The 23,565-nt window shown below is 42.1% G+C and overlaps 1 protein-coding gene and 1 pseudogene across 1 annotated transcript in view; one reads left to right on the forward strand and one right to left on the reverse strand.

Annotated features, from left to right (window-relative positions):
- BMPER (BMP binding endothelial regulator) overlaps positions 1 to 23,565 on the forward strand; it is a 252,693-nt gene that overhangs the window by 56,172 nt on the left and 172,956 nt on the right. The window contains exons 4-6 of the mRNA XM_024750771.1: positions 5,014 to 5,096; positions 8,580 to 8,670; positions 12,663 to 12,745. Coding sequence (XP_024606539.1) covers positions 5,014 to 5,096; positions 8,580 to 8,670; positions 12,663 to 12,745 — 257 coding nt within the window. The remainder of the gene's footprint in view (positions 1 to 5,013; positions 5,097 to 8,579; positions 8,671 to 12,662; positions 12,746 to 23,565) is intronic.
- Positions 1,365 to 2,164, reverse strand: LOC112403349 (non-histone chromosomal protein HMG-14-like; annotated as a pseudogene).

Below are 23,565 nucleotides of genomic sequence, written 5' to 3' on the forward strand. Positions count from 1 at the left end.
GATTAAGACTAGAAGGGTGAGACTGGGTGGAGCTAAGGCTTATTAGATGGCCAATGCTATCTTTTTTATGGTCCTGATGATTTTTAACAGCTATTTAAACAACAGAATGATGAAAATGTGTAGTATTCTGTCTCCCTTGGCATAATGTGGCTGCTGAAAAAGGTCACAGTTAATAGGAAAAGTGAGTTTTATTGCTTAATTGTGGATTCAATTTGTTTGTGTGCTTCCTGTTTCCATTGCCGAGTTGACCAGTTGACTAGTTAACTAGGCCAGGCGTCTCTGCAAGAGTGTCTGTTTAAAAAAGTGCTCTGAAATTCTTCCCCACCCTGAAAATATTTAATATAAAAAGTTGAAATAAATGTACAAGTGACGTGTAGCTAGTTTAGGCTTGTTTTTGTATTATTTTAGTTTTGTATAGAAGGATCATTTGTGGCTACATATGATGGTTTAGCTCAAGGTTTCCCAGCCTTGGCACGGTTGACACTGTGAGCTGATTGATTCTTTGTTGCGCATTGTGGAGTGTTTAGCAGCCCCCCTGGCCTCTGTGAACTAGAGGCATGTAAGCGTCTTTATCCCCGACCTGTGACATCTGAAAATATCTCCCAACATTACAAAAAGTCCTCTGGGTGGGGAATTGGAGGGGGAAGGCAAAATCACTCTAGATTGAGAGCTACTGGTTTAAATATATTACAGGGATTTAACCAGAAAATAACCACTTCTTCCTGCTACAGTATGGATGGTTTTCATGATGCTCGTGGAATCTAAAAAGCTTTTTATCACCCGAAGAAAACTAATGAATGTTTATAAATTCCCTTGTCGAAAGTTTATTTAAAAATATTTAAAGATAAAGGAAAAGTGACTTTACTGGTTGCCTAACCATTTCCCTGCCTGCCCAGCCTACCCACTTTTTCATTTAGTTCCTGGATCTGCTATCATTTAATTTTATAAGGACAGAGTTGATTCCCCCCCGCCCCCGCCCCGCCCCGGGCCATGAAGTCCTCAATGCAAAGGATATTATGAATTAGAAAGTGTCCAAATAATTCTGCCAATTTAGACCTGTATGTGAAAATGAGGATTTCATACAGGACCAGGTTCTAGTGTTAGTTTCACACCAAATGCCTTCTCACTTTGAGTAAGCCACTTTAATCTTTTTTGTGCAAATTTTCTTACATGTAAATGAAAGAGAGAAAGTAGATTATCTGCAAGTTTGCTTCTAGTTCTAAATATCTAAGATTGAAATCTTTTGATTGTTTCTTTGGGTTGCTCCTCCACCCCATGACACATCCCTCAATGCAGTGCAACCCAAAATGTGCTCTGCAGGTCACCAATGGTCCAGAAACGACGGTGCCGGTCTACAATCCATCTGTGGAATGTTAAGCTGACACCCAAGACAATCAAAGCCTCCCATATTCAATATCCCACTATTTTCTGGTTGTACCAAAAAATAAACAACCAGCAAATGATTTCACCTCTTATAAAAAAGCATTTACACTTAAAAAATGGGATGAGATGGGATTTCTTCCTTTTTAAAAATGTTTCTAGAGCTACTAAAAAACTTGCATTTACAAAATAGTTGATAAAAATATTCCTCTGGGTTGTACAAGAAGGGAAACAGGGACCACTGATAGGACCAGGTGTGTGATATTAATCAGACTTGGCTGCTTTCTCTCCTGCTTCATCAGAAGCTGGGCTCTCCTTATTTTTAGTTTCTCCATTTTCTGCAGGTAAGTCTTCTTTAGTCTCTTGGTTAGCCACTTCAGCCTGTTTTCCCTTTGCGCCCCTTTTCCCGTTTTTTTTTGGCAGTATGCGGGCCTCTCACTGTTGTGGCCTCTCCCGTTGCGGAGCACAGGCTCCGGACGCGCAGGCTCAGAGGCCGTGGCTCACGGGCCCAGCCGCTCCGCGGCATGTGGGATCTTCCCGGACCAGGGCACAAACCGGTGGCCCCTGCATCGGCAGGCGGACTCTCAACCACTGCGCCACCAGGGAAGCCCCCCTTTTCCCTTTTGTTTGCACTTTTTTGTCGGAAGATTTATACTTTCCTGCCGCCTTTTTTGGCTTCCTTTCCACTTTTGCAGGAGCCGGTTTAGCTGACAACCTCGCTGATCTCCTCTTGGGCTCCTCCTTCGCCGCCCCCCTTGGCAGAGCTGACCTTCCTCTTGGGCATCGTGGCGGCGGGGCGGGCGCGTGCCGGGTGCATGCTGGGTGCCTGCGGGCCGCAGCGCGCTGAAAGCCTTCGTGAAGCTGGGCTGCCTGGCCGCTGCCGCTCCTCCCAACGCCCGAGCTGCTCACTATTATATTTTATGAAAGTATGGCCCACATTGGATTGGAAAAACAAAAGCAAAACAAACCTTTCACTAGAGATGGTTTGAGAAACACTGCCTCAATGTATGATGGAAAATTTGCTTTGCCTCTTTTTCTACCCTGGCCAATAATAGTTATTTAATGTATTCCTCCTCTGGAGTTTCAATGAAAAGAGGGACAAGATACTGCCTGTCTGTCCTATTAACAGCATAAAATTGGTGGTAAATAGATTTTATTATAAAGAAATTTGCCTTACAGAGAATAAGAAGTAAGTCTGGAGTAAATCTGAGGTTCCCTTTGATTGTGTGTATATGTGAGTCTTCACACAGCTCATGTTAGTGTCTTGCATTAAGATGTTTATCTTAGAACATGAACCCAAAGAGCAGTGAAAATGTCCTTTCTAAAATTATCTTATCCCCAAGAATCCCTTACATATGAAATCTACTAGGATGCTTTGTCTATTGGAGTCTCCAAAACCAATCAGTGCTGTTGAGGGTAGGTAAGGTATGGATTATACTTTTGAAAGAGGTTAACGCCTATATTTTTGAGTCTACTCATTCATTCAGACTCATCCGGCATTTGGGAAAATCTATTGTATGGACTCAGGTGTGGTAGACTGACATGTCGACAAGGGCCGTTAAGCAATGAAGCTCATCATAATTTGACCTGGGTCTTTATATGTTAAACTGTGGTGGAGGAGCCAGCCTTCCAGTTGAGTTATTTGAAGCAGAAAACATTGCTGGGTTCCCTGCATTGTGGACCACTGGTGCCAATACCTTTTACCCCATTTGGGGTGGAATAATCCAGAGAGGTCTGCCCTAGTCCTAGAAGCCCTTTGCACATGGCCTGGCATTGTCTGGGAACAGTCTCTTGGCCTGCAGTTCCTGCCTGGTCTATATGGGCTTGTAGTGTACTTCCTCCTTCAAAGTAAAAAAGGCAAGCTCTTTGCCTGCCCTATTAGCAGCATAAAAATCACTCTTTCTTTCAGTTCTTTTTTTAATCCAGAGGCTGAAAATATATAACATATTTGGAAACTCCACTGGCAGACTTGGCAGGCATTTCATATTTACTTGGACTTAACATGAATTGGATTTGGTCCTCTGATTTCCCCACCTCCATCTCTCGGAACAAGTTATTTATTAACCGAGTAAGTCTGTGGTAGTGGATCAGACATGCGCATGGCACGTCTTTTGTAAGTGCGTTTGTTCCGTAAGATTTATGCTAGCCCAAATTATTTTATACTTGTTTTCATTGTTGAAAATTTACTGTGTTCATTCTGGGTTTGGCATAAGTATTTGTAGTGTGCTAGGCGTTCCTGTGGTTGAACATTTTATCGCTGTAACACTTCATGCAAAGGAAATTAAAAAATATAGAGTGAAAGCATTTCCCTAATATGGTTCCAATCAGCTGTGTACTTTAGTAATTTGATTTGTAGGAACTAGAGAGAAGAGTGTTACTGAGCTCTTTTCAGTCATTCATAATTCTCTGGGAATTCAAATCATGGTTCCAAGTTTATGAAAACATCTATTGAAATCTTAAGTCCTTTGTTTTTCTGTTTGTATTGAGGTTGTTTTTTTGTTTTGTTTTGTTTTGTTTTTTTATTACCACTGCAGTATCTAAAAGAATTCAGAGAAGGAGGTGAGTCTCCTCTTTGTATCTTGGACAAGAAAAACTGATGTGAATTGAGGTTGATTGGCTTGGCAGAAGTCAATCACTGGTACAGAGGGGCAGGCCCTTTTATTTCTGCATTATCCCATGTGTGTGTTCCTGCTGCTGTACTCTTTGGGCTAAGCAGTTGGGCTATAATTGGTAAATCCCATTTGCCTTGTGTGCTCCTAATAATCTATTGTGCAATTACTAGTGGCATAGCCAGGTGCATCTTCCCGGAAAATGTAACTCACAAGGTGGAGGATGTTATTTGGGCAAACTAATTCAAGATCTAGGTTGTGATCCTTGCATCATTATTTCTTTGGCTCTTTCTAAAGAGACTTAAACTTGTTTCCTTTTCTGAGAATATCTGGCCTTTGACTTCTGTTTTTTGCCAATGAATAAGCATGACTTCTGTTTTGGCTAGTGAATTAACATGTGATAATCCATATATTGTTAGTTTCAGATTTCCTTAATCTAGTTCATACCTAAAAGTAAAATCAAAGTGAAATATGAAATCATAGCTCTTAGAGCTTGGAGGCAAGGCTTGGAAGGTTTCATCTGTTGAAGACAGTAGTAGCTTGTCAGGAGTCTTAGATGGGTATAGAATTTTGCAATCATTTCCTATATTTTAATTTTTTGCTTTTATTTCTTACCATGTTTTACACTTCCCTCTTGACCTTCAGCAATCTTAAGTTCATGTAGTCTTGTGTAAAGTCCCCTTTCACAGTGGTGTTTTGAGCCCTGGTCCTCCTCATACTTGACTAGGCATAAATAAAGTCACGAGGTTATGCATTTTGGCCAAGAGAGTTCATCAATCAGTGGTTTTCCATTTGAAAATATAGTCTGTGAGGTTAATCTTTTCAGTAGTCAAAGAATTAATGTAAGCGAAAGCTAGGTGGATATTCAGCAGTCTTAGTTGTGTTTGGAGGAAAATAGCCAAGGAGCATTTTGGTTCCTATGATCGCTAGTTCTGGCTTAAAAGACATAACTTCTTTTGCTTCAAAGATAAAGGAAACCCACATTCATTCTTGGCCTTTCTTCCTGCTTCTGTGTTTCATCTAGGTTGTACCTATGAAGGAAGTACCTATAACAGCTCCTTCAAATGGCAGAGTCCTGCTGAAGCCTGTGTCCTGCGCCAGTGCCAGGTAAAGTTCATCTATTTTACTCTCCAGTGACAAGAAATCCATAAAGTCCTCTTCAGAAAACCTTTTCAGATATCACAGAACAAAACTCCAAAGAAAAAAGCAAAACAAAAATGAGAAACAAATGAAAAACCAACTGTATCCTTGTCCAAATTTATTGTGACAGTCACCATAACAAGACAGTTACAGGATAGATATTGCATGGGACTTGCTTCCAGAAATGCACAGCAGAATTGTTCACCATTGTTAAACTGTGCCTGGAAAAACTCTGAGAAGATGCATATGTCCTTGGGGAAAATTCATGTCTTCCTGTGAGTCAGCTTTGCAAAACACGAATTCTTATTAGCAGAAAGAGGTATTGTTAGAGGATATATGTTTCCCTTTTTTTGATTTAGAAACATTTTGAGCAGGAGCCAGTCTGCAGACTGTGTTAAATCAAAGCAATTAGTACATCATAACCGCAATGATTTCAACGCAACGAATTTAAGAACCACCAGTTTGGATCCTAGGGAGCCCACTGTGCCTGGTGCTTGCTGAACTCTGAAGAGAGAACTGTTTCCCTGTGGCTCTAATCGTTACAGGTCTTAAACAGGCAAGATAAACCAAAGGGGAAATGAAGAATTGAAATTGTCTAATTCCTTTTCTTTAAAGAAATACTCTGTTAAAAAAATGATCATCTAATTTTGACATAATTTAAAAATTTTTCTCTGTAGAGAAGATACTGTTAAATCATTTTTCCCCAGTCTCATTTCACTGTTCAAGGGTATACTTTTGCATTTAAAGGAGAACCAAGGTTAGTATAATAATGCATATTTCTCTCTGATCTTATCGCAAGTATATTGACATTTAGTTTATTGAAATATAAATTTTATGTAATCATGCCCACAGTGGGCATGTTCACTCGTAAGATCTTCAGTTACTTGTTCAGTTAAATGTTCAGTTTATTTATGTAGTAATCTAAATTATTTATGAAAATAAGCAGTAGTTAGAACAGATATGAATAATAGATTGACTCAATAAATATTTGTTGAATTTTTACCCTGAGTTATACATGCAATCAGCTTTATGGAACAAAATAATGACAGCAATGACTTTTAATAACATGAAAAGCCCACATTCATTCTGAAATTTGCATCACCCCATCCCCACCCTGCTTCTTGACTGACGTGATTTCCAGTCTTTGAGAGGGACACTCCGAAAGCCATGGTTACACTATCTTTCAAACAAGATGATTGCATGCCTTTTGGAGTGTAGTGTAACATTTTTATACAGTAGTCAGAGTTCTTGACAGTCTTCCAGTTGCATGGACCAGTGGTGAATTTTGCTGCCTTTGTTTAAATTAAATGGAAACTATTATCTGGGAGGGAATATTCTGTTGACTGAATAACACATCAAGCCTTCATCAATTGTGAATATCGGCTTTGGTCACTAGCCATTCACCAGTGGCCAGAGAGAATGATGCAGGAATATCGAATTATTACTGGAAGAGATCTTAAAGACCAACATCCCTGGGAGTGAGGAAATGCTGAACTATAGACTGGAGTGCAGAAAGGGGACGTTAGCTACCAGGAATGAACTTTGCCTTTTAATTTTTTTCCTTTTATAATACTTTGCCTATGCCCTGTTAGCTAGTTTCAAAATATTAGTTCACTCAATAACCATAAAAACAAACTTCTGTTAAGGTAGTTACAAAAAGCTGCTCCTCTGCTCAGCTGGTACCTTCCCACTCTTGCTTACTTTCTTCCTTCTTTAGGGAAGGAGACTTCATCTCTGAATGCAGGAAATGACCATTTACTGGTACCCGTCAGGGAAGTCTTCCTTTAAGATCCTCCTCTGCACAGTGACACAATTGCAACCTCTCTCTCCAAGATCTTCTCTTCTCAGGGTGTAGAATCAGTAACAGAAGAGGGAGTATAGTGTAGTGAGTAAAATATGGGCATTGCCATTCACATAACTTGTTACTTAACCTCTCTAGACCACATTTTCATCCCCCATAAAATGAGATAGGACTACCTCATAGGGTGGTCGTAAGAATAAGCAACACTATCATTTAAAACACTTCTGGCTGAGCCTGCAAGTACTGGGTACAACTAGATACCAGACAGATAACAGCTAGTCTAATGATCTGGTTTATTTCCATTTGAGTTGAAATCTAGCTTATTTCTTAATTCTTCGTACTGAAGGAGTTCTGATGGTGGAAAATTTACCTTTATCTTCCGCTTTTAGTGTCTTACTGGAAGAGGAAAATTTGAAGATCAGAGACAGGAAATTCATGCTGGGAAGTAACCTGAATCCTCCATCTGGATTGCAGATACTAAAGGGAAATTGATCCTGGGCTTTTTGCGTTGCTTCAGTTACATAACTAAAGCCCAGTTCCTTTTTTGATGTTGTATGTTGCTGGTATTTTGGTATTTTTTTCCCTTCACAAATGTGATATAGACTACAATAAATTCCCCTGGTAGTGGAAGCCTCAGGTCTGACAGATATGAAGGCAGTTAGGATATAACCTTCCTTGTTGGATTGAGATGATATGGTAGCAGAAGCGATGAAGAAAATTATCTAGTTGTCAAATTGTTACATAGTTCTTTAGCTTTCGTTACCACTCCCCTGAAAACAAAATCAAACAAACAAACAAACATACAAATCCATTTTATAAAATGGGTAGAGAATATAGAGAAAAATCCCTCAAAGACCAACTCTGAAAATTAATTAAAAAAATGTTTTAATCGACATTAAAATACTAGAGTCCCAAGATCAGTTTGCAAATGAGTCCCTTGATTTCATTATTAAGACCAAAAGTGTTTATTTTGACAGAACATCATATGAACGTTAAAATAGTTTTATCTAATCTCTTCATCTGATGACTGACAGCCACACTGTCTGCGAGGCCCAGAGAAATTTCTAAGATTGCAGAGCTGGTGTCTAGTTATTCCTGGAAGGGTGGTGAGGATTTAGGTCTCCAGATGCCAGTCTGGAATATTATGTTTGTACTCTGTGCCTTATAATTAATGGCTTAAAGTGCAATAACAATTACAGAAAACATAGTGTTGAAAACTTAAAACAATTGTGAATGAACAGCTAGACTCTGTTAGCTACTGACTGACAGCATGGAGGTTTTAAATACTAGATTTAAAAGAAAGAAAGGAAGGACGGAAGGAAGGAAGAAGGAAGACAGACAGAAAGGAAGGAAGGAAAGAAAGAAGGAAAGAGAGAGACAGGGAGGGAGGGAGGAAGAAAGAAAGGAAATTAGAGTCAAAGAGAAAGAACTAGGACAGGGAATAGAACAGGTACAGGATTTGCACTTTGAGATGGGGTGATCTGGGGCCATCAGACCTCATTTGTGCCATATATCTCTGCACCTGACACCCATCCCACCTTTGCACCTTTTGTGTTTGAATTCTTCTCCTACTAAGTTGATTACTTTCCAAAAATAAGTCCTCAGTGGGAATTCTGGGCTGACTTTCCTTGCGGTGTTCTGTTTTTCAGGAAGGCGTTGTCACAGAGTCTGAGGTGCGATGTGTCGTTCATTGTAAAAACCCTTCCAAGCATCTGGGAAAGTGCTGCCCCACTTGTCCAGGTAACATTCTCAGGAAGGGGAAGGCGGCGAGGCTCCCTGGTACAGTACAACACTGTTGAAATCCCTCTGGGTTCTCACAGGAATGCATGATTTTCCCCACTCCTGACTGGAATTTTTCTCACTTTACGTCTGTGTACCTAATGGGTTAGGAGAGCAAACTCCTTTTCTTAGAAGTGTCCGGTTGGACTCTGGCGTGTCCGGGATGACTGCAACGTGCTGTAGGTCTTGGCAAGGATGCTTCAGGCTCCGGAGGCCTGCTTTCCACTCCACAGGGCCACAGGTAACGCTTATTTTGGAAGGAAAGGCTGTGGCTTTCGCTTACTTCCAGAAATGTCTTTTTACTGCTTTATATTGCAATACCTTGGCCAGAGCTCGCCTTGGTGATGAGGCGACCACATGTTTTCTGAACACCGAGAGCTGTGTCCCTAAGATGATTTAGCTTAGGGCTTTGCTGGTCTCAGTTTTCGGCGTGGTGCAGTGAGTGGGACCCACTGTCTCTTTAGAGGGTCCCACGGCCTAGCTGACAGCAAAGGGATCTTTCCTTTCCAGTGGGTGGGGTGTTTCCTCTTACTTTTCTGCACAGGATTACAAAGGCCGCCTGCATCTTCTCTTGCCCTTAGGTACCAGCCTGGGGATTTTGAGGTGAGAGATTTTTTTCTGATCCCTTAAGCCTCTGGCCCATGCTCTTCGACAGATGTTCTGCATTTTGGGTTTTACTCTGAGTGCTTTTCCTCACTGGAGACCATACTCACAACTACTTCTCTTTGCTTTTGAAGTTGATCTCCAAAGGGCCTTCTGTACTGCGAACCTTCCCAGGAATTGGTGAAGGCATCACCATGGGATGCTTTGCGAAGATAAGCTCTTGGTCCCTTCCCCTCCACGCACTCTGCCATGTGCGCAGACCGGGGCCCTTCCAGAGTCCAGCCTTCCCTCATCTTTGAATGACAATAAGGACAGTCTCTCTCCACTACTTCTAACCTTTCTGAGTTCCCTGGACAGTCTTTATTGAGCCAAACTTCCTTTTCCCACTGGGATTTCTGTGAAGCTTGTATTATTGGATAAGCTTATGTGAAGGCCAGAAACCAGTTGAAAGTAAAATAATTCTTTCCATAATTCACTTATTTTGTACCTATCACACAGAGTTTGCTTGACTACTTTTCCCTTCTGAATGCACTGAATGCTTTAATCATGTAACCATCCTCTAAAATGTCTAAGGGATCTTTATTATGTTAGCTCACTAATACTCTAGTCTGCACATGAAAATCACCTGGGAAGTTTTAAAAAATAAATCTTGATACCCAGGCTGCCTCCCAGACCAATTCCATCAGAATCTCTGAGGGCGACACTCAGGCCTCCCGGAAAATTTCTGTACACAGCCAAGCTTGAGATTGATAACAGAGCAAATTTTATATTCCATAGAGATTTAAAAGGTATCGAAGCTTTTAAGTGTTAATTCAGTTCTGTTGAGTAGACTGTTGCTTTATTGATATAGAATCAACTTGGCATATATAACATTCCTTCTCACTTAGGAGATAGTCATATTTTTAGTCTGCCTTTGAAAGTGTGCATATACAAACAGCAGAGTGAATTTATTTCAGCAGTTGAAGTTATCATATTTGAGCAGTTGCTTCTCTCACTTTGTTTTTGAGTTGCGTTCCGAGGAAGGAAAGGCTGAGCTCCGTGATTGCATATATTATAATGCTAAGTCCCCACCACCATCCCAGTAAGGGATGAAGTACTGTCTGTAGTTCATCCAGGAAGAAATTTGACTCAGTGAGTATAAGTACCTGCCCAATGCTCAGGAGTAAGTAAGGGCTAAAGGTGGGCTTGGGGTCTGGCCCCTTTTCTTTCTTGGGCCCCATACTGCACTACCTCCCCCTATCCCCACCCTGTGATAATTTTTCAGCTTGGGTCCAGATGCCCTAGGAGGCAGATCTTTAAAAGTTAGCTTGCCAGTGCTATCCACCAGCCCCCTGACACCTGGGCAGGCGCTGTGCCCTTGGTTATGGGGTCAAGAACCAACTTTACTCTCTCTCCTTAATTTCAAAGGCCAACTTTTGGGATGCAAATCAGAAGACTCAGAAGAGGCCACATCCAGAATGCATTATCCTGTGTCTTGGGAAGGAGCCCTTAGCCAAGTCTAGATAGGGACAGTTAAGCGAAGCCTTGGGGTATTATCCTTGTAATTCAGAAGGACTGGCATCTGTCATTGATCATGGAATGGTATTCCACATAATGACAAACACATACAGCTTGTGGTCAGTTTCTTCCTGAAACAGATTTCAGGGCAATTTTGGTTGTATGCTTCTTCCTTTTCATCTGACTCTTTGCTCAAGGAGGTTGGGTCATGATGGGAACAGTTTGCGTGCAGTTTTCATTTAAAATTTCCTTATTTAAATTGTCAAATGTAGATTGTGCAGTTAACCTGTCTGGCAATCCGTATGACAGAACCAGTGGTGCAAACATATATGAAAGCATTGGAAACCCTTTGTTGGAAGTGTCCTTTGAAAAGAGATGACTGGGCACCTGCCATTATTAATGGTGCTGAGATAGAGCCACTGGGAGGGTCCCAAGCTTAGCAAGTCTCCCTGCATCAAAGGGAATAGCAGGAGGTGGCTGATGACTGACTGGCTCTGGGTGTGGGCATCAGAAAGACCTTAAAGCCACAGTTCACTCAGCCATTCAGCTTCAGTAGCATTTGTCCCCGTGTCTTTCAGTTGAACAAAGGGCTCCATATCTAGCTTTAAAATGAATAGGTCCAGTGGCCAGGTCCGGTGGTTATGGGCAATGCTCATATGTTCAGATGTTCCGTTTGTCAGGAACCAGCTGCTTTGAGAGTTTGGTGGGTTCTGTTGATGACTTCATTGGACAGGCCTTGAACACCTACTCTCAGGGACATGAGTCAGTCTTTCACAAGAGCCCCTTTTGCTGAGTTTCACCCATTGGAAGTGCTGCTTTCAGCACTGTCTGCTATGTGGAAAGTGACCTCAGCTATTCTGGCAAAGTACCTCATGAGGACAGTCCTGAGGGAAGTGGATTTGCCATTAGCTGACAGTCCTCCTGTGGCCCATGTGACACAGGGTTGCTGGCCAGCCTGTGCTTCCAGTCACCTGTGAGATCACTTGAGAATACAGCAGGGACCTGGTCATCTTTCTGAATAGGAGGCACCTCCTGGGCTTTTGGTCCTATATTTAGCCAAGCTTAGTGGGGGCATCTTAGGCCCTTTAACAGCACGTAGGGTGGGGCTGAGAACCTGTGTGGCACCTCCAGCCTTGCCTCTGCCCTTTCTTGTCTTGGTGCCTGCCCCTCTGTATGGTACGGCCAGTGGGTCAGAGCTGAGTTCACATCCCAGCTCTGCCACCTGCCCAGCTGAGTGAGTTGCTTTCTCTCTCTAGGCCATGTTTTCCTCATCTGTGGGGACAGTGATAAGAGTCTGTGCTTCGTAGGCTCACTGAAGATGGAGTGAGATCAGGGGTGTGAAGGGTCTGGTAGAGGCTGGGGGCACTTCTGCCGCTCCAAGTGGCAGCTCTTCATGTCATTTGCTCCTAGCTCATCCATGACTTCTGTTGCTTGACCTTCTCTTTGCCTCTTCTGACCCCTCTGGGATTTGGTTCCCTGGCTGTGGTTAGGGTAGTCCTGGTGAGCTCCTCAGGCTCTGCAGGGCTCAGAACCCTGCACTGATGCTGCTTAGGCTGACCTGGCTTCCAACGTCTTACTTGCTTTCTAGTATCTTCGGGTTTCTGGACCCATGTCAATCTTTGGTATTCCATATATATGTGTGTGTATATATATATATATATATATAATTTTATATCTATATTATATCTATCTATCTACCTATCATTTTACCATGAAGCATTCTTGTTCTCTGGTTGAAGAGGACACTGTGCTAGGTGGGGGTGAAGGTGGGGATGGATGTGCAGTGGATAGAAGGATAGTGTCAAGCTGAATCAAGGTGCTGCCCTAAATCGAAATTCTTCTTTGCTTTCTAGGCTGTGTGTTTGAGGGGGTGCAGTACCGAGAAGGGGAGGAATTTCAGCCAGAAGGAGACAAATGTATCAAGTGTTCCTGTGTTGTAAGTACTGCCCTGGATGTTCCAAGGGCGTCCCTTCTGGTTAATTGTGGCTGGGACTCACCAAGAGCAGTCCTAGGTCTCCTTATGGTCTCTCCTCCTCTCCCTCCTGATGTGGAACTAAGGGAAGAGCTCATCACTCTAAGGCGGGGTTCTCAGCCTTGGCGGTGTTAACTTTTTGGGCTGGGTAGTTCTTTGTGGTGGCAGCTGTCCTGCGCATTGTAGGATGTTTAGCACCATCCCTGGCCTCTGCCATTGGAGTTTAGGAGCGCTCCTCCCCTCAGTTGGGACAAGCAACAATGTCTGCCGACATTGTCATGTGTGTCTTGGAAGACTGATTGACAACCACTGGTCTAAAGAGTGAGGGAGAGAGGCTGATTCCCTCCACCTATATTCTTTTTTGGGAAGACACGGATTCTCTGTTCTTTGGGCCCAAGAAGCTTCTTGCTTAGGCAGCTGTTGAGTTCCTTAGTGCAGTCAAATGGGAAGCAGATGGAGATAAATGCAGCTTGCTTCGGAGAGAAGCTGATCTGAGGATTGGTCAATTATGTTGAGGGGAACGGACGGGAGGAAATGCCTCTAAACCATGGATTCAGGGTGGAGAAGGGATTAGTGAGACAAAACCATAGACTTGCCTTTCTAGGCATTGTTGATTTGTAATTCATATGCTAAGGATATCTTCAGAGTGCTTAGGAATGCAAAAAGGAATTTGGGGTAATAATTTTATAATTTTAAAGAGATCTTTTTTATTAATGTCTTTTAAATTTGAAGTAAACTCATTGGTGGTGATGGTGGTGATGGTGATGATAGGGAATCTAGTCTTAAACCGCTGCTCCAAGTTATTTACAGTAGGGAGTTAGTACAACCATATATTTTTTAAGCTTTTAATCTTTTGTAATAAAGAACATACAGTACTCATCTCAGAATATTAAAAAAATACATAGGGAACTTCAGCATCCTAATTTCACCAAAGCAGAATCATATGTGGATCATCATAAATCATAGTATTTGTCATTTCTCTACATGTCTTTTCCAAAATATTTCCCCCATCCTATAGCACATATGCATACACAACCTAGGGGGTCCACATTAAAGTAAACATGACCAAGGGTGATGGTTTTTGCAAGGGGAAGGAAGAAAGCAAGGAGAGGAGGGAAAGAGAGAGAGAATATTTATATCTATATCTGTATCTATCTATAGTCACATACTCAAATGCACTCAAGGTATTCAGATTCCGTGTGTTTTTAAACACACTGCGTGCTGATCGAAATACACTGGAGGGCCAAGTTCAGGCCCCTGCAAGTCCTGCTTTCATTTTCAACTGAAGAAAGAAAAATCCAAAGGTGTGGTTGCTTGCCCAAGCTTCCCTGCTTCGTGAGTTCCTCCAGACCTATATTCTACATTATTTTCTATATCCCTATATTCTAATCTCCTACATTCCTATATTCCTAATCCTCTATTCTTTCTAGTTCTCCACGTTGCCACCCTCAGCATGTAAGGGGCAGCTAATGGTGTTGACTGTGTCCCTGACGTCAGTCTGTGAGTTACTAGCACAGGGAGAAGGGACCGTGGAGCTCTTGCTTGGGACAGGACATTTGTGAGTTGGCTTGGGTATCGGGAGGGTCATAAGAGCAGTTTTTCTTTTTGTGAATACAAAAATTTGAGGCCTAAGCTTTCCTTTTTGCAGCTTGTTATTAATATAAATTGGTTTTCAACATGCTTTTATTTTGCGATCTTTTGATGTAGTACACTCATAAAAGAGATAATGTTTTAGCAGCAAATGGCCCTGTCCTGAGAGTGGCAACGGGGCAGATGTTTGTTTAGGAGGCAATATTGCAAACATGCGGTCTGGCTCTGGCCCTGTGAGGCTTGGAGTGCGTGAGAGTGTGAGGAGGTGGGTGGGTAGCAACAGTGGGCTACAACATATATGTGTATGTATATGTGTATATATATGTGCATACAAACACGGACACCAGTATTTTTATATCTCTGAATATGAATGTGTATAGGTACATACATGTACCCGTTCAGGTATACGCACGTCTGTAGAACACTGGATCACTAGCTTTTCCCTGAACCCATTACTTTCTTATGCCTCCTCTTCTTTGCTCATGCCACTGCCCCTGTCTGGAATCCCTTTCTTTTCCTCCTTCACCTGGTCAGTGCTTGGCCTTTCAAAGTCAGTTATCACCACCCATAGTAACTCCCTGACCACCCCATCCCTCCAGGCAGAAGCAGCAACTGTTCTCTCATTTGTATTCCTGAGGCTCATGGCTCTCACTGGCTGGCTTACGTGCCATCTTTCCCTCACATGCACATGCAGCACACACGCACACACACACTTCCAGGTGAGCACTTGCCCCATTGTAGCACGGCTACTGGATTATTTTCCTGTTCTGTGTTAGAGTGTGTACTCCATCAGGGAGGGAGGCACGTCTTCTTACACTCACCTGCTCACCTCTGTGCTCAGCACTGTGGGCGCTCAGTGATGCTAGCTAGCACTCTTCTCTTGCTTTCGTATCTCTGTCTTGTGATGGAGTACCCTAAAGCCAGTAATCTTTTTCCTTCCAAACTGTGACAATTCTGCCCTTTAAAGCTGGCCAGCTCCTTCTTGCCCTTCTTGCCTGGGAGAATAGTTATTGTTAGATAGATAGTCCATTCTCATTAGATTACTGTTTGCCTTGGAGCATACCCCATGGAGTCATGATGTGTAAAGCATCTCTAGTGTATATTACCCATCTCTGATGGATGAACTGCCAACTCTTCAAGGTAACCCCCTCTCAAGTAGATATTATATACACCATGAAAATTGTATTGTACCTCTAGCCCCCTTTGTTACACTCTCTAGATTTGTGAAAATCTGTCTACCCATGTTTTTGGGATGCGGTGACACAGGCAGACCACCAGAAAGACACTTCATCTGATTGAGATGGATTCCTTGGATGATGGAACAAATGTCTTACACATGATTTTACATCCTTGCTTTAGGTCAGGATAGTATATACAGCATTCCAGGCAGTTCAGAACACGCTAATGTTTGGAGATTATCTGGAGAGGACTTCACAACCACTCGCTCTTACCCGTTACAGAAGCAGAGCTTCTCTGAGTCTTAGGTGAGAGTAACATCATGATTCACATAGAAAATGCGGTGCTTCACTATCACTTGTCAAACTGTATCATCCCCATTTACCTATTATAAATAATGACAGAGTCAAGAGAATGAATTCTCCGTAGAGCTGGTACTAATCAGGGTGGCGAACACTTGAGTTCGTTTAGCTGTTCCTTAGAGTTGTCTGAGTCATAGCAGAGTGCATTCCTCATGTCATGTGTTCAGTGTGAATGAGTCCTGTGTTCACTTTAAAAACAAAAGAAGATGCTTTTTTCCTATGGCAGAAGCAAAGAATAGTTTATAAAGTATATCAAGCAATTGGTTAAAAGCACTCGGCTGCTTCTACCTCGTTTAAGCTTGAGCTTTTATGACCTGCCTAACTGAACAGCAAACAGTTCTCTGTGCCTTTGTTCATCAAATTTTCAGGGAACAGGCTGGTGGCAGTTGGCACAGACATTTCTGGAAAAGCCAACGTCTTCAGGCTTGTAAGGCTAAAGACCAAAGTGCCAACGAGAGGTGTTTGTGTTCTCTATTACCAAACTATTTTAAGAACCCTGTGGGCTCCACATCCTTGGAAATCGCTTACTGAAGGCAGGGAAGCCCACAGAGGCATAGGACACTCTAAAAAGAGTGCCAAGTCCTCAGTCTGCAAAACCAGCCAAATTAACCGGCCAAGATCACTTTTGCTGACAAAGGCTTATTCAGTTCTGAGGATTTTTACTAATAAACATGGCTTGTTAATGGGCTGTCTGTGATGAAGAAGCTGTACTTTATTGGCTCTTAGAACCCCTGAAGTCCATAAACACCTTTGCTCTCACTTACACTTTAGATACTGCAAAGTGCTGTCTCCCAGGGAAAATGAAACTCCTAGCAAGGTCACTTGGAGAGAACAAAGGAAATGCAGATGTTCATGGTTCCCATTCCTCTTAGACCAGATTCCTTAAGATGCTCTGCACAGCCTGGTGTGGTCCCGACCTCTGCCAAACTCTCTGGCCTCATCACTGACCCTCCCTCGTTCTCTCTGCTCTGGCCTCTGGGCAGATCTTCCGGATCCTTGCTACACAAAGCGTGCACCCAACCAGCAGTGTTGGCCTCACCGGAGAGCTTGTCGGAAATGCAGAAGCTTGGGCCCTACCCCAGACCCAGAATTGAAATCTACAGTTTAGGGAGATTTCTAGAAGATTCCTTTAACAAATAAAGTTTGAGGAGCCCTGGTCTAATATCTCATGGCCTTTACCTAGGCCGCTTTTCCTTTCTTCTCTCCTTTTTGCTCCATCGTCTGGTGCCGCATACCTAGGTAATGCCCGCTCATCCTGCACTTGGAAGCTCAAACATTCCTTCTTTCCAGAAGCTTGTTCTGGCCCCCAAGACCAGATCAGGTCCTGTTGCTAAACCCTTTAGAGCAACCCATACTTTACTTCCTAAACATTTAAAATGATTTGTAATTACGTATTTGTGTGTGTGATGATTTTATTTAACTCTGTGAGGGTAAAATGGTAACTTTTGTATCTTCAGTGCTTGGTGCCTAATGGATCTTCATAATAATTGCTGAATTCAGGAACGAATGAATGCTGACTTTGATTTCCCTTTCTTTCCCCACTGCCTCTCTCTCCCCTCTGCTACGATATCTCCCCCCTGCACATTTCGTCTTTTCCATTTCTGAAGGGATGATGGGTTTATGTTCAGCCGCTGTAGTACTTATTATAAATTGCTTTGAACGGAATGCGGATGACTTCGCTGAGGATGTCTTGTTTAAAAAGTGTTGTCTAAGCTTCAAAGATTCACACTCCTCATGGCAGCAGGAGGATGCAGTGGCCGGAAGCACCTGCCAGTGACCGGGGCCACTCGCTGTGGCCGAGCTTTGAAAAGAGACTGTAATTCTCTACTCTCAGAGTTGACTTTGCCCTGAAATATGGGGAGATGTGTCCTACCTCTCCCTGCTCCAGTCTGTCCAGCTTCCCTATAATAGGACACAGTGGGACAGCTCGTCATTTCTGTGGTCACATAATGCCGGGGCAATCCAAGTTACATGTTACCAGCCACACCGCTGCTCCTCTGACATGGGAACTTGGGACCCTCCATGCCTGAATCCTCTCACACGGCCTCTGCCTTACTTTTGGTAATTTGTGCAATTTGGCGCATTTTAGTGATAGACTGTCATTATATCTTCCCTGTCCATGGGGAGAAATTTGGCCACATCCGGGCAATAAATTGGAGAACTGAGCAATTATCGAGTGAATTAGATCAATGTGGGCAGTTTTTCTAAGCACTGTGGGCCAAAAACCTTCAGAGTAGTTTCCAAAACTGGTCTGAAATATTGATGTAATTGCTGCAGTGTTCCATTTTGCACTGTGGTTGTACCATCACTCTGAGGACAAAAGGGTCTTGGTTTTGAACAGTCAATTGAAAAAAAAAAAAAAGGGCTTTTACCTAAGGGCTGGATAGCACTTGGCCACTAGGAGGGGTCTCCAACTTGCTTAGAGAAGTGGCTGGTGCTCTGACTGTGTTTGGTTAGACCATGAGGTCCGGAATCTTGGGGTTTTATGTTAGGATGAATCTGAGCAATTGTGATTTCTCTGTCAGCCTTCTATTGGAAGGTCTACTGTAATGCCATTCCCTTCAGGGTGACTCCATAAATGTACAGCTATTTGTTATAGGGGTATCAAATTCTTGCTTCTTGAAAATAGCACCGAAAGAAGGCAAAGCTGACTTTATTGCTTTCTGTGGTCATCGATGATTACCTTGGTGGAGCCTTAAAATAATATCTTGGAAGGAAGAGGACAAAGGTAGGATATTTGTGAGGTTCTTTGTGGGGGTCTGGATTAAGGTGAGTTTTTAATGTAAGGACTTGATTTGGATTGGGCAATTTTCATGATATACTAGTTTACAATTGGTGGAAACTAATGAGGTGGGAGCTTCAAGGCTTGTCCTAAAGCCTTCATGAGTCTGGTTGAGTTATCTGTGTTACTAGTTGAGTACTTTCAGTAAGTTTCTGAAATCAACAGGAGGCTTAACTTCTGATGTTAAAAATATTGGGAATAACTGTTGTGTATTTTAAATCCCGTTTCAGCCCTGTCTCATGTATTTTCAGGCCAAACCCTGAATTTTAATCCCCATATATGTCTTTATTTTTTGTGGCTTCTAAGGTTCCTTATGCTTATTTCTTTATATAGTTTATAGCTGAAGCATCCTGTAAAGTTATTTTTCTACATAGGGAGCCACCATCTGAAAAATGAGCCTAATAGGGAAAAAGTTGGAAAGGAAATTTCATGTATGACATTTGAGCATATATAGGAAAACACACAGTTTGAAAAGAGATCAACAAATGATTTATTTATAGAGGAATTAACTGATAATAGTAGCTGCTTTTACTGAGTGTATACTCTGTGCCAGGTACATATAGTGCTTTAATGTTAATTTTCAAGGTTGTCCTGTAACCTAGGTGGCATTAGCCCCATTTTTTTTTTTTTTTGACGAAGAAACTGAGATTTGAGAATTTTAATAGCTTGCCTGAGGTCAAAAAGTTAATAAGAATTGAAATCCTGAACTGCCTGAGTATAAAGTCACATGTCATTCCTATCCCATCTACCCTCTCCCTGCCACCAACTAGTGTCATTTTGAGATACTATGTATGGTTGTTTGTAGACATTTGAAAGTGGGACATGCCATTTGAATCTATGGAATGAAGAGCAACCAGATATTTCGAAGGAGTAATAATGGTGATGTGAGCATCTACAAAGAACTCCAATTTTGGTGCAAGGGATATTAATACAATGCAAATGTGAATTACATTTCCTTTCTCTGAAGTTCACAAGTCTCAGCAAGTTTAAACCCATACCAGATTCCAGCCTTGGGCCTTCAGCCTAAGTATATGTCACAGTGATGGGAGAGTGAAAGATGAACACGTATCTGTTACCCTCACACCAGTTGGAGAATGGAGACACTGTGATCTATAGTGTGCATCTCTTTGCCAAGAAATTATGACTGTACAAAGAGAATGTGATAGTTGCTGGGATAGAGCCATGCTCAGTGCTTCCGCTTCCAAAGGTGGATAGAAATAAATGTTAATCTGGTGGGGCCTGTCTATTCCTTGTAATAGTCACTGATGGAGTTTAAGCATCAATTTCTTTGGAGATTATATAGAGGAATTGGGTTCAGCTAGACATGAGTTTCAGTAGTTCTGTGAATGTAAATTCATCCTCCTAGTAGAATAGAGGGGCAACTGTGTAATTGCTTTTGAGCAGTTGCTTTCTCCTGTCCATCTAAGAAGCAGATACGTTTAGAAATTTGAGTGAAGTTTGGAATGGATATTGAGAGTTGGTAGAAAAACAAGCTCCATGGATTAAATCTCATCTCATCGTATCTTTGCAAAGATCATTCCTTGGAATTTTTTCCTCTTGCTTTTACTCTCTTCAAGGTCTGTCACATGATGAACCCCTTTCATCTCCTAAAAGTCCCAGGAAAAATACTGATTTTACTAAAGACTGAAGAACTTTCCAACCATTCATTCTTCCATCTTTTCACCCATCACTTGTCTTCAGAGCCAGCCAGTTATTTTTTAATTTAACAGTGATTGAGTGTCTGCTGTGTGTTAGATAGTGTATTAGGTATTGAGTGCTCAAAGATTAAGGGAATTTCACTTTTCCTTTCCAGACAATTACAATCTATTGACTTGGGTGTATTTATTAAAAATAAGCCCAAATCAAACCATCCTGTAACATTTTTTGTGTGTGTGCCCAGTATGTGATAATGTGCCAACTATATGCTGTATGATATAAAAAGTCCAAGTGTATTGAAAAATAGAAAGAATTGTACAGCTCAAAGGAAACCACTGTTAATATGATTTGATATATTTCCTTCCAACCTTTCTTTTTTTCATGTTTACATATAGTAATATAACTAGGTAGGATCACTTTCTGTATGCAGTTTTGCATTCTGGTTATTTTCATTTAACATATTGTGAACATATCTCTGTTTCATTAAAAAGTCATTGAGGGCTTCCCTGGTGGCACAGTGGTTGAGAGTCTGCCTGCCGATACAGGGGACACGGGTTCGTGCCCCTGTCCGGGAAGATCCCACATGCCGCGGAGCGGTTGGGCTCGTGAGCCATGGCTGCTGAGCCTGCGCGTCCGGAGCCTGTGCTCCGCAACGGGAGAGGCCACAACAGTGAGAGGCCCGCATACCACACACACACACACACACACACACACACACACACACACACACACAAAAGTCATTGAAAAATAACTTTTATTAGCTGCATAATATTTCATCAGTATACTATGATTTATTTAATGGTTTTTGTGGAATTAAAAATGAACCTTGGGCTTCCCTGGTGGCGCAGTGGTTGAGTGTCCGCCTGCCGATGCAGGGAACACGGGTTTGTGCCCCGGTCCAGGAAGATCCCACATGCCGTGGAACCCGCTTCCCCGCAAAAAAAAAAAAAAAAAAAAAAAAAAAAAAAAAAAATGAACCTTGTTTTCAGTTTGCACTATTATGAATAGTATAACAAACATCTTCGAAAATTAATCTTTTCTTGTTTATCTGATTATTTCCTTGGACTAAACTCATAGATGTATAATTGGTGGGTCAAGGATACAAACATTTTAAGGTGTATGTGTGTGTGTTGCTAAAATACCTCATATAAGTCATGTCCTAATGTCCTCTCCAGCAGTACCTAGGTGTATATCTTCCTGCACCAAAACTGTTTTTCCATTTGAGAATCTTGTTTTCATTAACGCTTTCTTCTGAAATTGAGCGTCTTTCATGTTTATTAGCCAACTGTGTTTCTTCTGTAAATTGTGCGTTTTTCTCATTTTTCTGTTCAGTGGTTAAAGTTCTATCGCAGTCTGCATATGAAGGATAATAACCTTCTGCTGTTTACGTTAAGGTGTGTTTTTAAAAAAATGCTGAAAAAAGTGCCGTGTGTGCAGTTTGATCTTAGTGTGTATGTGGCACGTTGGATAATGACAGAGTTTGCTGAAATCCCATGTCTTCTTCCAATCTTTTCTCCTCAAATCTCGATCCAGACATATTAACTAAGAAAAAAGTGAGTCAACACTGTCAGCTCCACAGTTTAATTGGTCCAAGACTTTTCTTTGCTTACGCTCCTCTCTTCCTATCTCTGACTCCTTCGTTGTGAGACGGTGACTTGGACCTGCCTCCACACTAAAGGGAAATTACTCTGAGTTTCTACAGTGGCTCTTCCCTGCCTGTGGCCCTGTAGCCTCCCACCTCTCTGTCTTCTCAGGCATCCCTTTCTCTCTTGGCTCAGAGTGTGAGGGCCCCTCCTGCTTTCCAGTCCTGATCTTCCACTGGGGCTCTTGCGCCCATCCCTTCCTACCTGTCCTACTTCTGCGTTCTGGATGTTCAGTTTCTTGTGGCCAGGCATCATGTCCTCACATCTTTGAGGACAGTGTCTTGCACGTAGGAAACAGTAAGTATTTGACCCAATGACTAGTCTTACACTCTCTGATTTGAGTATCCATGTTCTGGAAAATGAGTTCTATGATCTAGAACTTTGTACCTTCCTACCTGGGTCTTCATTTCTATTTTGAAGACAGTACATTCAGTATTCACTTACTTTCTTTCAATGATCATGGTGACGTGAAGGATTTATGATAAAGCTAAAGAGGAAGAGACTCCAACCTAAAGCATTTTTAAAGGAACCGGTGACGAGACTTCACAGTAGCTGTGTGAAGAGGCTGGGGCATGGGGGTGGTGTGAGCTCTGACTCCTCAAGGCCTCACGGGATGACAGCAAGTCTAAGAATGCGTCTTCCTGCGGCGTAGGAAGAAGAGAAAGGAAACATTAGTGAATGTTAAAGAATAGCCTATTTTTTTTTTGAATTTTATTTATTTATTTTTATACAACACATTCTTATTAGTTATCTATTTTATACATATTAGTGTATGTATGTCAATCCCAACCTCCCAATTCATCCCACCACCACCACCAACCCGCCGCTTTCCCCCCATGGTGTCTATATGTTTGTTCTGTACAAGAAATATTCCATTTTGTCAGTAAAATAGAATAAAATGTGAGTGTTACAGTATCTTAGAATGTTTCCTGAACTTTTTCGTCTTTTTGTCCATTATTACCTAGAGAAATTAATTAAAAAAAAACTGGTATCTATGGGTCTGCTACTGTCTTTGTCCCTTTCCTTGTTTCTGCTTCATAGCTCCCCCCCACCCCCTTTACTCTTCCATCCCTTGTCCTTTCCCTCATGCTTCCATTTTCCCTGTCATTTCCCATCCTCCTTAAGCTGCCCCTCTTCCATTCCCATCAGTACGTCGATACAGCAGCCTGTTTTAGTAAAGTAGCATAATTCATTTTCATTGCTAGCTTGGTCTCTCCTCAAATAACCGTCACAGAGTTCTGTACTGCTAGATATTCACAAAATATCCTTTGAATGAATTGATCGCACATTTTGGCACCTTTTAGATGTCATTCGAACGTTCAGTTTGGAGGGTGGCAGTGCTTTTGTAGTCCTGTGAATGGCTTCAATTACCACCATTCCCTTTGAGTGGAATTTTAAATGGTACCACTTGTTTAGTGTAAGCAGCAACGTATTTACATCACAGGCAGCACGGTCCTCCCAAAGATAGGAGGATGCCGGACCACAAACACACAGGGGAAGAATGGGAATGCACACATTCGACCTTGTCTTCTAAAGCCCATGTCTGAGCCTACACTGAGTCACAGCAGTGAATCA

The sequence above is a fragment of the Neophocaena asiaeorientalis genome, unplaced genomic scaffold (assembly GCF_003031525.2).
Source record: "Neophocaena asiaeorientalis asiaeorientalis breed wild unplaced genomic scaffold, Neophocaena_asiaeorientalis_V1.1 scaffold164, whole genome shotgun sequence".
Classification (NCBI taxonomy): Eukaryota; Metazoa; Chordata; class Mammalia; order Artiodactyla; family Phocoenidae; genus Neophocaena; species Neophocaena asiaeorientalis.